The sequence below is a fragment of the Chiloscyllium plagiosum genome, unplaced genomic scaffold (genome assembly GCF_037043375.1).
Source record: "Chiloscyllium plagiosum isolate Xiang-an unplaced genomic scaffold, Cpla_swu_hap1 HiC_scaffold_45, whole genome shotgun sequence".
NCBI lineage: Eukaryota > Metazoa > Chordata > Chondrichthyes > Orectolobiformes > Hemiscylliidae > Chiloscyllium > Chiloscyllium plagiosum.
In genome coordinates this window covers 38,998,824-39,014,624 of record NW_028270183.1, presented here as the reverse complement: position 1 = coordinate 39,014,624, position 15,801 = coordinate 38,998,824, and the positions used below count along the sequence as shown (strand labels likewise).

At 45.0% G+C, this 15,801-nt stretch overlaps 1 protein-coding gene across 8 annotated transcripts in view; it reads right to left on the bottom strand.

Annotated features, from left to right (window-relative positions):
- Nucleotides 1–15,801, bottom strand: part of LOC122552150 (pre-B-cell leukemia transcription factor 1-like) — a 621,501-nt gene that overhangs the window by 50,636 nt on the left and 555,064 nt on the right. For all 8 annotated transcript variants that reach the window (XM_043694652.2, XM_087983510.1, XM_043694655.2 and 5 more), the window contains one exon: nt 3,252–3,341. In XM_043694652.2, coding sequence (XP_043550587.1) covers nt 3,252–3,341 — 90 coding nt within the window. The remainder of the gene's footprint in view (nt 1–3,251; nt 3,342–15,801) is intronic.

Here is a 15,801-nt window from a genome sequence, read left to right as displayed (position 1 = left end):
CGCACAGTGACAGCGGACAAGGTTCACACAGTGACAATGGACGAGGTTCGAACAGTGACAATGGACAAGGTTCACACAGTGACAATGGACGAGGTTCGAACAGTGACAATGGACAAGGTTCACACAGTGACAATGGACAAGGTTCACAAAGTGAGAACAGACAACGTTTGCACAGTGACAACGGAGCAGGCTTGCACAGTGACAACAGACAAGGTTCACAAAGTGACAATGGACAATGTTTGCAAAGTGACAATGGACAAGGTTCACAGTGACAATGGACCACGTTCGCACAGTGACAATGGACAGGGCTTGCACAGTGACAATGGACAAGGCACGTACAGTGACAATGGACATGGCAAGTTCAGTGATATTGAACAAGTTTCAAACAGTGATAATGGACACGGCTCGCACAGTCAAAATGGAAAACATTTGCACACTGACAGAGGACAAGGTTCACACTTTGACAATGGACAATGTTCGCACAGTGACAATGGACAAGTTTCACAAAGTGAGAACAGACAAGATTTGCACAGTGACAACGAAGAAGCCTTGCACAGTGACAATGGAAATGGTTCACACAGTGACAATGGACAAGGTTCGCACAGTGACAACGGACAAGGTCACACAGGAGCAATGTGCAAGTTCGCATGATGATAATGGACAAGGTTCGAACACTGAGAAAGAACAAGGCTCGCACAGTGACAATGGACAAGGTTCACACAATGACAATGGGCAAGGCTTGCACAGCGACAAAGGACAAGATTCACACAGTGACTACGAACAAGGTTCACACAGTGAAAACAGACAAGGTTTGCACAGTGATCATGAACCGGTTTGCACAGTGACAATGGACACAGCTCCCACAGTGACAATGAACAAGGTTCACACAGTGAATATGGACAAGGTTCGCAAAGTGACAATGCACAATGTTCGCAAAGTGACAATGGACCATATTCACACAGTGACAATGAACAGGGCTTGCACAGTGACAATGGACAAGGCACGTACAGTGACAATGGACAAGGCATGTTCAGTGACAATGGACACGGCATGTTCAGTGACAATGGACACGACAAGTTCAGTGATAATGAACAAGTTTCAAACAGTGATTATGGACATGGCTCGCACAGTCAAAGTGGAAAACATTTGCATACTGACAAAGGACAAGGTTCACACTTTGACAATGGACAATGTTCGCACAGTGACAATGAACAAGGTTCAAACAGTGACAATGTACAAGGTTCACAAAGCGAGAATGAACAAGGTTTGCACAGTGACAACGGAGCAGGCTTGCACAGTGACAACAGACAAGGTTCAGACAGTGACAATGGATCAGATTCGCACAGTGACAACGGACAAGGCTCGAACACTGACGATGGTCAAGGTTCGCACAGTGACAATGAACAAGGCTCGCACAGTGATAATGAATAAGGATCGCAGAGTGACAATGACCTGAGTTGCACAGTGAAATCGGACAAGGCTCGCACAGAGACAATAAACAAGTTTTGCACGGTGACAATGGAAAGGTTCGCACAGTGACAACGGAAATGGTTCACACAGTGACAATGAACAAGTTACTCACCATGACAACGGATAAGGTTCATACAGTGCAACGTTCGCCTGATGATAATGGACAAGGTTCGAACAGTAAGAACGGACGAGTCTCTCAGAGTGACAATGAACAAGTTTTGCACGTTGACAACGGACAAGGTTCATAAAGCGACAATGGACAAGGTTCACGCAGAGATAATGGACAACGTTCGCACAGTCACAATGGATAAGGTTTGCACAGTGACGCTGGGCAAGGATCATACTGTGACAATGAACAAGGTTCGAACAATGACAATGGACAAGGTTCACAAAGTGAGAACACACAAGTTTCACACAGTGACAACGGAGAAGGTTCAGACAGTGACAATGGACCAGATTCGCACAGTGACAACGGACAAAGTTTGCACAGTGGCAAGGGACAAGATTCGCACAGTGACAATGGACAAGCCTTGCAAACTGACAATGGACAAGGTTCGTACAGTGAGAACGAACAAGATTTGCACAGTGAGAATGGACAAGGTTCGCACAGTGACAATGGACAAGGTTTGCACAGTGACAATGGACAAGGTTCTCACAGTGAGAACGAACAAGGTTCGCACAGTGACAATGAACGAGGTTCGCACAGTGACAATGGGCAATGTTCGCACAGTGACAACGGACAAGGTTCACACAGTGTCAACGGACAAGGCTCACACAGTAACAGTGGACACGATTCACAATGACAATGGACAAAATTTGCACAGTGACAACAGACAAGGCTCGCACACTAACAATGGATAAGATTCGCAGAGTGACAACGGACAAGGGTCGCACAGCGACAATGGATCAAGTTCGCTCTGTGACAATGGACAAGGTTCACACAGTGACAATAGACAAGGCACGTTCTGTGACAATGGGCAAGGCATGTTCTGTGACAATGGGCAAGGCACGCTTTGTGACAATGGACAAGACATGTTCTATGATAATGGACAAGGCATGTTCTGTGATAATGGACAAGGCATGCTCTGTAACAATGGACAAGGCACACTCTGTGACAATGGGCAAAGCTTGCACAGTGACAATGGACAAGGCATGTTCTGTGACAATGGGCAAGGCTCGCACAGTGACAATGGACAAGGCACACTCTGTGACAATCGATAAGGCACGCTCTGTGACAATGGACAAGGTACGTTCTGTGACAATGGACAAGGCACACACAGTAACAGTGGACAAGGTTTGCACAGTGACAATGGACAAGGCATGCTCTGTGATAATGGGCATGCTCTGTGATAATGGACAAGCCCTGATGAAGGGCTTTTGCCCGAAACGTCGATTCTCCTGCTCCTCGGATGCTGCCTGACTGCTGTGCTTTCCCACCACCACACTCACGACTCCGATCTCCAGCATCTGCAGTCCTCATTTCCTCCTCAGTGCAGGTTCAATGCCAATAAACAAGGCATGCTCAGTAACAATATATGAGGCACTCTCAGTGTCAATGGACAAAGCATGCTCAGTGTCAATGGACAAGGTATGGTCAATGACAAATGGACAAGGGAAGTTGAGAGTCAATGGACAAGACAGGTTCAGTGAGAATGGACAAGGCACACTCGGAGACAAATGGACAAGGCACATCTAGTGTCCATGGGCGAGCCAACCTTAACCAGAAATGATATCATAAATGCCAAATGACAGATATAAAAGGTTAACTAAATGGGTCTTACTTCTATACGCCTTGGGGTGTAAATCTGGTTTGCTGCCATCTCATCACTGTATCCGCCTGTCTGGTGTATAACATGACGCAGGGAATCCACCTATAGAACAAAACAGATCAATTTAAAAGTTTCTCCACTGAATACAGAGTTATTGGGCTCAATCTTCATCTTCTCGCCCCAATTTTCATAATTAATGATGATGAAATTAGGATGTTTAGATCATACCTGTTAGTGGAGGCTCATACACAGGTTAGCATTGTACGTATCTCATACCGTAGTAATAATTGTAACCTCAATGTAAAATTCAATCTTAGTTTCAACTTCCACTCCCACATTTCCTTTAAAATCTCTTCCATTAAGTTAAAATGAATCGAAAAGTAATGAATTCGGCAGCAGATTTCATTTAACTGATAATGTACATTTTATTTTGCTATTTTGCAGGGAGACCAAGGATTCCCCACCATCATGGCTGACAGGTCCCTCAGCCGTAAGTCACCCATTTCCCGTACTTCACCCCTCATCGCCTCTCTTCCCTCCCGCACAACGATAGACTCCCCCTAATCCTTACCTACATCCCATCATCATTCAAAAGATTATTAGGGGCCATTTCTGCCACCTTCAGCAGGAGTTATATTATATTTGCAATCAATAGGATTTTACAGTGCTACAGGCAGGCCACTAATATTCACTGCAAACCCACTGACTTCCACAGTTACCCTGACGATACATCCTCGCATTCTGCTTTCTATTTCATTGTTCCACATCTCATCTGCTCAAATGATGCCAACTTCGAAAAGGGAGCCTCCAAAATGTCCACCTTTTTCCTTAATCGAGGATTCCCCACCACTATGGTTAACAGGGTATCTGACCCATTTCCCGTATTTCAGCCCTTATCTCTCTCTTCTCTCCCATACAACAACAGGCTCCCCCTATTCCTTACCCATCTCCCATCAGCGTTGATAAGGTTATTAGGGGCCATTTCTGCCATCTCCAGAAGGATGTCACCACCAGATACATATTCCTCTCCATTGTTAGCTTTCTGCACGGACCATTTCCTCTGAGTCACCTTGGTCTACACCTCCATTGGAGATAGTGAGAATTGCAGATTCTGGAAAGTCAGAGTGGATAAAGTGTAGAGGTGGAAAAAGTACCACAGGTCAAGCAGCATCACAGAAGCTGGGGAGTCACCGTTACAGGTCGGGACCCTGTTGAAAGGTCAAGACCTGAAATGTTGACTTCCCTGCTCCTGTGATACAGATTGACCTACTCCTCTACTCCCAATATTTCTCCACATTCCCAAGTCACTTTCCCATGCAGTCGCAGAATGTGTAACACTTGCCTGTTTACTTCCTCTCTCCTCACATCCAAGGCCCCAGACACACCTTCCAGTTGAAACAGTGATTTATCTGCACTTCACCCAAATTAGTTTACTGTATTCGCTGCTTACAATGTAGCCTGCTCTAAACAGGGGAGGTGAAGTGTAGACTGGGCGACTGTTTTGCAGAATACCTAATTGCTGACTGCAAAAATGACCCTGAGCATTCAGTTGCCTACCATTTCAACACACCGCCACATTCCCTGGCCAACATCTCAGGCTTGGTGCATTGCTCCAGTGAAGCTCAGTGCAAGCTGGGAAACCAAGACCTTATTTTCCACTTGGGAAGCCTGCAGCCAGTTGAACTCAATATTATATTCAATGGACAAAACATGCTCAGTGACAAGTGAACAAATTAGATTTTAGGGCTTCAGTACCTTCTCCCATGCTCTTACTCCAACCCTCACACACCAGGTCACAACATCATATGGACTGCTACCTCCAACAGCCCATTGTCAGCCACAAGTGGACCCCATTAACAGTTATTTATTCTCCGAGGCTGACCTTTACCTGTTCCTTTGTCTGTCAACTGTTTTTCTCTCTCTTGGGCTCCATTTTCACCTATCATATATTGTTTACCTCCCCCACCTCTTCTTTAGCATATATACCAAACTTTTCCTGCTACAATCAGTTCTGAAGAAGGGTCACTGGACCTGAAATGTTAATTCTGCTTTCTCTCCATAGATGCTGCCAGACCTGCTGAATTTTCCTGGCAATTTCTGTTTTGTTTACCACACTCAATTGGCTGGACAGCTGGTTTGCAGTGCAGAGTGATACCACCAGTGTAGGTTCAATTCCCGTTACAAGAAATGTGATGATAGGTTAGCATGAAGGATGAGGTGTGATAATCCTCAGGTGAAACCACCACTGTAGTCTCTCTCTAATGGAGAGCAGCCCTATGGCCTGGTAAGATTATAGTAACTTTAACTTTTACAAAGTAAATAGGGAAAAATTGTGTTGCACAATATACAGTCTGTTTGAATCAATTAATTTGAACACTAAGGTCCATCTGAATACAAACGCAGAGTGTAACTTCAGATTTAGTCTCATTATCTGTTATATTCTTGTTCACTTAATTAGTCTGTCCATATTCCTCTGCACCCTCTTCACATTCTTATATTCAAATCAAACTTTGGACTGTTAGAAATCTTTGATGTGTAACACCCTGTCTCCTCATCTAACTCATTGGTACAGATTGTAATTAGCTAAGGACCATTAGTTACATCATGCCAGTACGAAAATGATCTGTTTATTCCTACTCTCTTCTTTTCTATCTGTTAACCAATTCTGTATCTGGCCATGTGTCAATCTCAATCCTATTATTTCTAATTGTGTGAGGCAATTAAACAAATACTTTTGAAGATCTAAAAAGAGTGGATCTACTTATCTAGCCCAGTAACTACAATGTCAAACAAATTCTAACAGCCTGGTCAATACAATTTATAAATTAATGTCTCATCTTTTTAGAATTTTCCATTACCATACCGTCAGTAATAGATTCAGATGTTTTCCCTATCATTAGCTGGCCTATAGTTCTGAGGAAGGGTCACCAGATCTGAAATGTTAACTGATTTCTCTTCACAGATGCTGCCAGACCTGCAGAGCTTTCCCAGCACTTTCTGTTTTTGTTTCTGGCCTACAGTTGCCTGTTTTCTCTTAACCTCTTCTTTTGAATAGTGTGTTAACACGAGGGACCTTCTAATCCATAGAGACTATTCTGGAATCTGGGGAACTGTGGAATATCAAAATTAGTACATCCACCATCACTGCTGTCATGTCTTTTAGGAACCAAGTTCATCTCACCCAGTCATGCTTGTGATTATTTTTCTCAAAATAGGCCAACGCCAAATGTGCAGCTATAGGTTTCAAATTATTCCACATGTTTATTATCTGAAGGGATACAGAAATCAAACCATGATGCAGAAGAAAGCTGAGTTAGGGTAAACAGTGACTTATAAAGTAGTTAGCCTTGCATCTGATCTTGGAAAATTAATAGAAGCTATAATTAAGGTTAGAGTGACTGAACATCATTTTTTTCTTTATTTATTCACAGGATGAGGACGTCACTGATGAGGCAGTATTTATTGCCCATCCTTAATTGCCCAGAGGATAGTTAAGAGGGAAGAAAGTGAGGACTGCAGATCAGAGCTGAAAATGTGTTGCTGGAAAAGCGCAGCAGGTCAGGCAGCATCCAAGGAACAGGAGAATTGACGTTTCGGGCATAAGCCCTTCTTCAGGAATGAGGAAAGTGTGTCCAGCAGGCTAAGGTAGGGAGGAGGGACTTGGGGAGGGGCATTGGAAATGCGATAGGTGGAAGGAGGTCAAGGTGAGGGAGATAGGCCGGAGTGGGGTGGGGGCAGAGAGGTCAGGAAGAAGATTGCAGGTTAGGAAGGCAGTGCTGAGTTTGAGGGATTTGACTGAGACAAGGTGGGGGGAGGGGAAATGAGGAAACTGGAGAAATCTGAGTTCATCCCTTGTGGTTGGAGGGTTCCTAGGCGGAAGATGAGGCGCTCTTCCTCCAACCGTCGTGTTGCTATGGTCTGGCGATGGAGGAGTCCAAGGACCTGCATGTCCTTGGTGGAGTGGGAGGGGGAGTTGAAGTGTTGAGCCACAGGGTGGTTGTTGGTTGGTCCGGGTGTCCCAGAGGTGTTCTCTGAAACGTTCCCCAAGTAGGCGGCCTGTCTCCCCAATATAGAGGAGGCCATATCGGGTGCAGCGGATGCAATAGATGATGTGTGTGGAGGTGCAGGTGAATTTGTGGCGGATATGGAATTATCCCTTGGGGCCTTGGAGGGAAGTAAGGGGGGAGGTGTGGGCGCAAGTTTTGCATTTCTTGCGGTTGCAGGGGAAGGTGCCAGGAGTGGAGGTTGGGTTGGTGGGGGGTGTGGACCTGACGAGGGAGTGGTCTTTTCGGAATGCTGATAGGGGAGGGGAGGGAAATATATCCCTGGTGGTAGGGTCCGTTTAGTAGTAGCGGAAATGACGGCGGATGATACGCTGTACATGGAGGTTGGTGGGGTGGTAGGTGAGGACCAGTGGGGTTCTGTCCTGGTGGCGGTTGGAGGGGCGGGGCTCAAGGACGGAGGAGAGGGATGTGGAAGAGATGCAGTGTAGGGCATCGTCGACCACGTCTGGGGGGAAATTGCGGTCCTTGAAGAAGGAGGCCATCTGGGTTGTACGGATTTGGAACTGGTCCTCCTGGGAGCAGATGCAGCGGAGACGAAGGAATTGGGAATATGGGATGGCGTTTTTACAGGGGGGAGGGTGGGAGGAGGTGTAATCTAGGTAGCTGTGGGAGTCGGTCGGTTTATAGTAGATGTCCATGTTGATTCGGTCGCCCGAGATAGAAATGGAAAGGTCTAGGAATGGGAGGGAGGAGTCTGAGACTGTCCAGGTGAATTTGAGGTCCGGGTGGAAGGTGTTGGTAAAGTGGATGAACTGTTCAACCTCCTCGTGGGAGCACGAGGCAGTGCCGATACAATCATCGATGCAGCGGAGGAAAAGGTGGGGGGTGGTGCCAGTGTAGCTGCGGAAGATGGACTGTTCCACATATCCGACTATATCTACTATATCTACTATAAACCGACCGACTCCCACAGCTACCTAGACAACACCTCCTCCCACCCTGCCCCCTGTAAAAACGCCATCCCATATTCCCAATTCCTTCGTCTCCGCCGCATCTGCTCCCAGGAGGACCAGTTCCAAATCCGTACAACCCAGATGGCCTCCTTCTTCAAGGACCGCAATATCCCCCCAGACATGGTCGACGATGCCCTCCACCGCATCTCTTCCACTTCCTGCTCCTCCGTCCTTGAGCCCCACCCCTCCAACTCCCACCGGGGCAGAACCCCAATGGTCCTCACCTACCACCCCACTAACCTCCATGTACAGCGGATCATCCGCCGTCATTTCCGCCACCTCCAAAAGGACCCCACCACCAGAGATATATTTCCCTCCCCTCCCCTATCAGCATTCCGAAAAGACCACTCCCTCCGTGACTCCCTCGTCAGGTCCACACCCCCCACCAACCCAACCTCCACTCCTGGCACCTTCCCCTGCAACCGCAAGAAATGCAAAATTTGCGCCCACACCTCCCCCCTTACTTCCCTCCAAGGCCCCAAGGGATAATTCCATATCCGCCACAAATTCACCTGCACCTCCACACACATCATCTATTGCATCCGCTGCACCCGATGTGGCCTCCTCTATATTGGGGAGACAGGCCGCCTACTTGCGGAACGTTTCAGAGAACACCTCTGGGACACCCGGACCAACCAACCCAACCACCCCGTGGCTCAACACTTCAACTCCCCCTCCCACTCCACCAAGGACAAGCAGGTCCTTGGACTCCTCCATCGCCAGACCATAGCAACACGACGGTTGGAGGAAGAGCGCCTCATCTTCCGCCTAGGAACCCTCCAACCACAAGGGATGAACTCAGATTTCTCCAGTTTCCTCATTTCCCCTCCCTCCACCTTGTCTCAGTCAAATCCCTCAAACTCAGCACTGCCTTCCTAACCTGCAATCTTCTTCCTGACCTCTCCGCCCCCACCCCACTCCGGCCTATCACCCTCACCTTGACCTCTTCCACCTATCGCATTTCCAACGCCCCTCCCCCAAGTCCCTCCTCCCTACCTTTTATCTTAGCCTGCTGGACACACTTTCCTCATTCCTGAAGAAGGGCTTATGCCCGAAATGTCGATTCCCCTGTTCCCTGCCTGACCTGCTGCGCTTTTCCAGCAACACATTTTCAGTTAAGAGGGAAGCTCATTGCTGAGGGTCTAGAGTCACATGTAGACCAAACCAGGTAAGGATGGCATTTTCTTTCCCTAAAGGACATTAGTGAACCAGATGGGTTTTTCCAAAAATCAAAAATAGATTCATGGTCATTATTAGATGCTTAGTTCCAGCTATTCATTGATTTCAAATTCCACGATCTGCCTTGGTGGGATTCAAACCCAGATCCTGGGACATTACCTAGGTCTCTGGATCGACAGTCCAGTGATAATACCACGAAGCCATCACTTCCCCCAGAAAATTCAGCAGATTAGAGAAAACCAGCTCGGATTTATCAAGATTAAGTCATGCCTCTTGGACCTGATTTAAGATTTTTGGAAAGCTAAGTAGACTCTTAGATTTTTAATAAAGAAAGGAGTGATAGCTCATCGGGGTAGGCAGTCAGGAGGAGTAATCCACAAGATTATAAGAAATAGGAACAGGAGTAGGCCATTCAGCACTCAAGCCTGCTTCAAAACTCAATAGGATCATGGCTGATCCGACATTCCTCACATCCCTTTTTCTGTGTTTTCCCTGAAACTTTTGATTTCCCAACTGATCAAGAATCAAACTATCTCAGTCTGAAATACTCTATCCCAATGCTCTCAGTTGCAATGAGTTCCAAAGACTCACAACTCTGTGAAAGAAGTAATTCCTCCTCATCTCAGTTTTAAATTGGCACCCCTTTATTCTAAGACTGTGCCCTCCTGCCCTAGGATTTCCTATGAGGGAAAACATCCTCCTAGTGTTTGTCCTGTATAAGATCCTTCCAGAATTCTACATGTTTCAATGAGATTACCTCTCATTCTTCTAAACTCCAGTGAGGAGAGTCCCAATCTGTTTTGCCTTTGCTTGAAAGATAATCCCTCCTTCCTGAGGATCATCTTACTGAATATTTTCTGAACTGCCTCCAATGAGATAATATTTTTCTTTAAATAGAAGGGACCAAATTTGTTCATAGTACTCCAGATGTGGTCTCACCAGTACCCTGTAAAGTTGCAGTAAGATGTCCTACTGTTAGACTCCAAGTCTAAGAATATTGCAACATTCCATTAGCCTTCCTGTCTACCTGCTGTACCTGCATGCTAGTTTTCTGAGTTTCATGTGCAAGTTCCCCTAAGTCCCTTTGTGCCACAACTTTCCACAGGTTTACTCCAGTTAAATAATATTCTGCTCTTTTGTTCTCCCTTCCAAATGAGCAACTTCATCTTTATCAAGATTAGACTCCATTTGCTAACTTTCTGCCCACTTATTTAACCTATCAATATCTCCATGTAAACTGTTTGTTTCCTTCTTATTTCCACTTATTTTTGTGTCATCTGCAAATGTAGCTGCAGCACATTCACTTCCTTTCAAGTTATTCATATATATTGTAAACAGTTGCGGCCCCAGCACTGATCCCTGTGGGACCTCATTGGTCATGGGTCGCCAACCTGAAAAAGAACTCCTTATTCCTACTCGCTGTTTCTGCTCGTTAGCTAATTCTCTGTCCATGCCAGTATACTACCTCCAACATCACATGACTTAATCTTTTTTGAGATACTTTGTTGAATGACTTCTGAAGTCAAAACACAAAATATCTATTAGTTCCCCTCTACCCATGCTGGTTGAGACTTCCTGGAAAAACTCTAATAAATTAGTCAGACGTGATTTCTCTTTCATGAAGCCCAGCTGACTCTGCCTGATTAGATTATGATTTTCCAAATGTGCTATTACTTCCTTAATAATTGATTCCTTAATAATTGATGATATTTTCCGATAATAGATGCCAGGTTAAACGGCCTACAGTTCCCTGCTTTTTGCCTCCCTCCCTTTTTCACTTGGAGTGTCATATATGCAGTTTTCCAATCCTCTGATACTTCTCCAGAATCCAAGGATTTTTGGAAAACTACAACCAATGCATCCATTATCTCTGTAGCTACCTCTTTTAGGACACAAGCCATCAGGGCCAAAGGACTTATCTCCCCATAACCCTATTAATTTGTCTAATACTATTTCTTTAGTGATGGTGATGATTTAATTCTTCCCTTTTTTTACTATTAGTGGGAACTTTGAAATATCTTCCATTATAACGACTGATGCAAAATTTCTGTTTAATTCCTCTGCCACTTTCAGATCAGCCATGATCTTGTTGAATAGTCTCAAGGGGCAGTCTCAAGGGGCAGTCTCAAGGGGCCTGCTGCTCCTAATTCGTATGTTTCTGTATTCATATGCAAGTGGGCAGGGGAATGTCTATTCATATATGGACTTCAAGATTAAGTCCTTCAGCACAGACTATGAGCTAAAGTTGAAGCTTATGGATTTTTGTTAACCAAAGATAGTAAAGGACCTGGGCAAAGGTGGGTATAAGGAGTTAGGTCACAAATCATTTGAGTTTTCATTGAATGGGGAAACAGTTTGAGGGGCTTAATGACCTCCTTCAGCATGTTCCTAATATAATTTATATATTTGTGGAAATCATACTTTTAGCTGAAGAAACAAATGCCACTTTTTGCGTAACTGTTTAAACTTTTACCAGTTTGTCTTTAATTGAGTGAAATCAGTACTGGAATAATAGCTTCAACCCTTCTGTGCGCTTGCCTCTGCCTATCACTGTGACCTTCTTCATCCCAAAAACTCTGCAAGATCAAGATATACTCTTAAAATACCGAACTCTTGTGCACTCCCAATTGCCATCACTCCACTGGTGTCTAAGCTCTGGAATTCCCTAATCTCTGCTTTCTTCTCCTTCTTCCGGATGCTCCTTAAAAGGTACATCTTTGATGGTGCCCTGATTCCACATGCAGCTTGGTGATAATTTAAAAAAAAACTTTCCAGAGAAGCTTTTTGCTACATTTTACCGTTTTAAAAGATGTTATGTAAATGTAAATTGTAGTCATTATCCTTGTGCTTTTTAAATTCATTCACAGTGTGGGTATTTGTTGCTGGGCCAGCATTTATTGCCCCTCCCCAAATGCTCTTGAGAAAGTGGTGCTGAGCTGCATGTATAAGAGACAAAACTTTTGTGGTGTTTTTTAAGTAATACTTAAGTAATATTTGCTGATTCCGATGATGGATTTATACTGGATACTTTAACAGTCTGCCTTCTTCACAGGACTAGAGATCGAAAAACTGCAGATGCTGGAATCCAAAGTAGATAGACAGAAGCCTGTCTCGCTAGCATCCCAGATGTCCACCTATTTTGAACAACGTGTTTTTCCTCCCTCCGTCATCCAGACTACCTCCATTCCCCGTTCCACTGCTCTAAACTCTCCCCAAAGCAATAAAGACAGAGTCCCCCTTGTCCTCACTTACCACCCCACCAGTCTCCACATCTAACGCATCATCCTCAAACACTTCCGCCAACTCCAAATAGACCCCACTCCCTCTGCCTTCTGCAAGGACTGTTTACTCCACCAGTCCTTGGATCACGTGACCCTGCCACCGAACTGCCAGGTATCTTCCCCTGCAATCAGAAATGATGCAAAACCTGCCGGTAGACCAGCCATCTCACCTCCATCCAGGGTTCAAAATAGGTGGACATCTGGGATGCTAGCGAGACAGGCTCCAGGTGAGATAGAAGTTCACCTGCCTCTCTTCCAACTTATTTTACTGTATCAGGTGCTTCCAATGTGATCTTCTCTACATCGGGGAGACCGAACATAAACGTAGAGAATGGTTCACCAAGCATCACAGTTGGGCCTGCAGGGGCCGACCGGGCCTCCCAGTCACCACCCATTTTAATTCCCCCAACCACTCTCTTTCCAACATAACCATCCTTGGCCTTTTCCACTGCCAAAACAAACCACAGTTCCTATTGGAGAAACAACACCTTATCTTCCGCCTGGGCACCCTACAGCCTGGAGGACTTAACATTGAGTTCTCCAATTTCAAATAAACTCCTTTCTCATCCCCTGACTCCCTTCCCAGACCCTACCCCTCTCTTCCACTGCTCCCTGTCTTCACCTATCCCCACTTCACCACCCTGCCCTCATCTCTCCCTTTATAAGGGTTACACCCGAAACATCGACTCCCGCACCTCCTGATGCTGCCTGGCTTGCTGTGTTCTTCCAACCTCCTGCCTGTCTACTCTTTACAGAACTGACAGATGTCCTGAGTATTGATAGCATTTTATTTTGGTGACAGTAGCCTATGACTGTCCAAGCATACCTTAGAGAAACTTAGATACAGGATCCCTCCAGGGCAGCACAATGGCTAAGTGGTTAGCACTGCTGCCTGACAGTGCTAGAGACATAGGTTTGACCCCAGTCTTGGGGGAGACAGTTTGTGCAAAGCTTGCACATTCTTCCCATGTCTGCATGCGTTTCCTCCAGACATTCCAGTTTCCTCCCATCGTCTGAAAATGCACAGGTTAGATGGATTGACCATGATAAATTGTCCGTAGTATCCAGGGATGTGTACACTGGACGGATTAGCCCTAGTAAACATGGCGTTATGGGGATAGGGTAGAGGTCCAGGGGAGATGTTCCTTGGAGAGTTGGTGCAGACTTGATGGGCTAAATGGGCCACACTATAGGAATTCTGTGACAGGCAAGTGAAAAGATGACATTCTTGTGTGAACAATGCTAGGTCCAGAGAAGAAGGCAAGATCGACTACCCTAAGTTACTAAGCCAGAGCACTGGAAAAATAAATGAATACGATATTCTAGTGATTAAGATTACATTTCCCATGAAAACAAGATTAAAGATTTGGCAGTTGGCCATCTGTTTACCTTCCCTCCTTCCTGTCCATGTACTCTGGTGTCAATTTGTTATCCAAATGACGTAGATGAAATCTGACCATGACTAGATGTGCGGAACACGTGTATGTTTGGTGATTGGTATATTCAAAACAATGCAGAGCCCATGTACAGGTAGTATAAAATCAATGATCTGTCACAGTTTGTGGAAGAACATGGGTGGCATGGTGGCTCAATGGTTAGCACTGTTGCCTCACTGCACCAGGGATCTAGGTTTGGTTCCTGCCTTGGCGACCGCCTGTGCGGGTTTGCACATTCTCCTCGTGTCTGCGTGGGTTCCCTTCAGGTGCTCCGGTTTCCACCCACAATCCAAAGATGTGCAGATGAATTGGCCATGCTAAATTGCCCATAGTGTTCAGGGATATGTAGTGTTCAGGGATATGTAGATTAGGTGCATTAGTCTGGGGTAAATGTAGAGTAGTAGGGGAATGGGTCTGGGTGAATTACTCTTTGGAGGGCTGGTGTGGACTTGTTGGGCCGAAGGGCCTGCTTCCACACTGCAGGGATTCTATAAGAACCATTTTTCCCATGTGAAGAGTGCATCTCTTTTGTATATGCATAAACAAATCGCTGAAGGTTTCAAATGCCTCTAGTTTATTTCCATACTGTATGAGTCAATGACTACTACAAACAGAGTGATAAATTTTAACAGCAATTGCAATTATAAGTAAATTTTATAATGGAGAGATGAAAATAAGTACAGAATATACACCTTTAAAATGAGGACGGAATTACATCTGATCGTGGTACAACTCTCTGCTACCTTCTAATCTCACTTCAGGGGACACTACACTTCGTTCAGTTGATGTCCAGTTTCAAACTGGATTGATTGGTAAATGTCCCTCAGATATTATGATCATGTCAAATTTGTTGCTGACAGTTTTAATGCCAGATAAAGTAACCCTACTTGGGTTGTATTAAACAAATATATTCAAAAGAAGGTACTTCAATGTGACCATATGTAGGCATGAAAGGAAGACAGAAGTCCTCACTCACAACTAAGCTGCATCCAAATTTAAGAGCCGTGAGGTTATGTTGCAGCTCTACAGAGCCCTAGATAGACCACACTTGGAATATTCCGGTCAGTTCTGCTCACCTCATTATAGGAAGGATGTGGAAGCTTTAGAGATATTGAGAGGAGATTTACCAGGATGCTGCCTGGACTGAAGGGCATGTCTTATGAACGAAGGTTGAGGGGGCTTTGGTTTTTCTCATTAGAGTGAAGAAGGATGAGACATGACTTTATAGAGCTATGTAAAATAATGAGAGGCATAGATAGAATGAATAGTCAGAGACATTTTCCTAGGGCAGAAATGACAATCACAAGGGGTCATAATTTTAAGTGATTGAAGAAAGGTTCAGAGAAATGTCAGAGGCAGGTTCTTTACACAGAGTGGTGGGTGTGTGGAATGCCCTGTCAATAGTGGTAGTAGAGTCAGATACATTAGAGACATTTAAGCAACTCTTGGATAGGCACATGGATGATAGTAAGTTGGGTTAGTTTGATTTTAGAGTAGGATAAAAAGGCCTGTACTGTGCTGTTCTATGAATTGTGGGTAAGAGTATAATCTGAATTTTAAACTAATCTGTTCAAAATAATCAATGGATAAGCAAGACAACAAATGTCAGTTTGAAAATTTAGATTTAGATTAGATTATAGTGTGGAAAC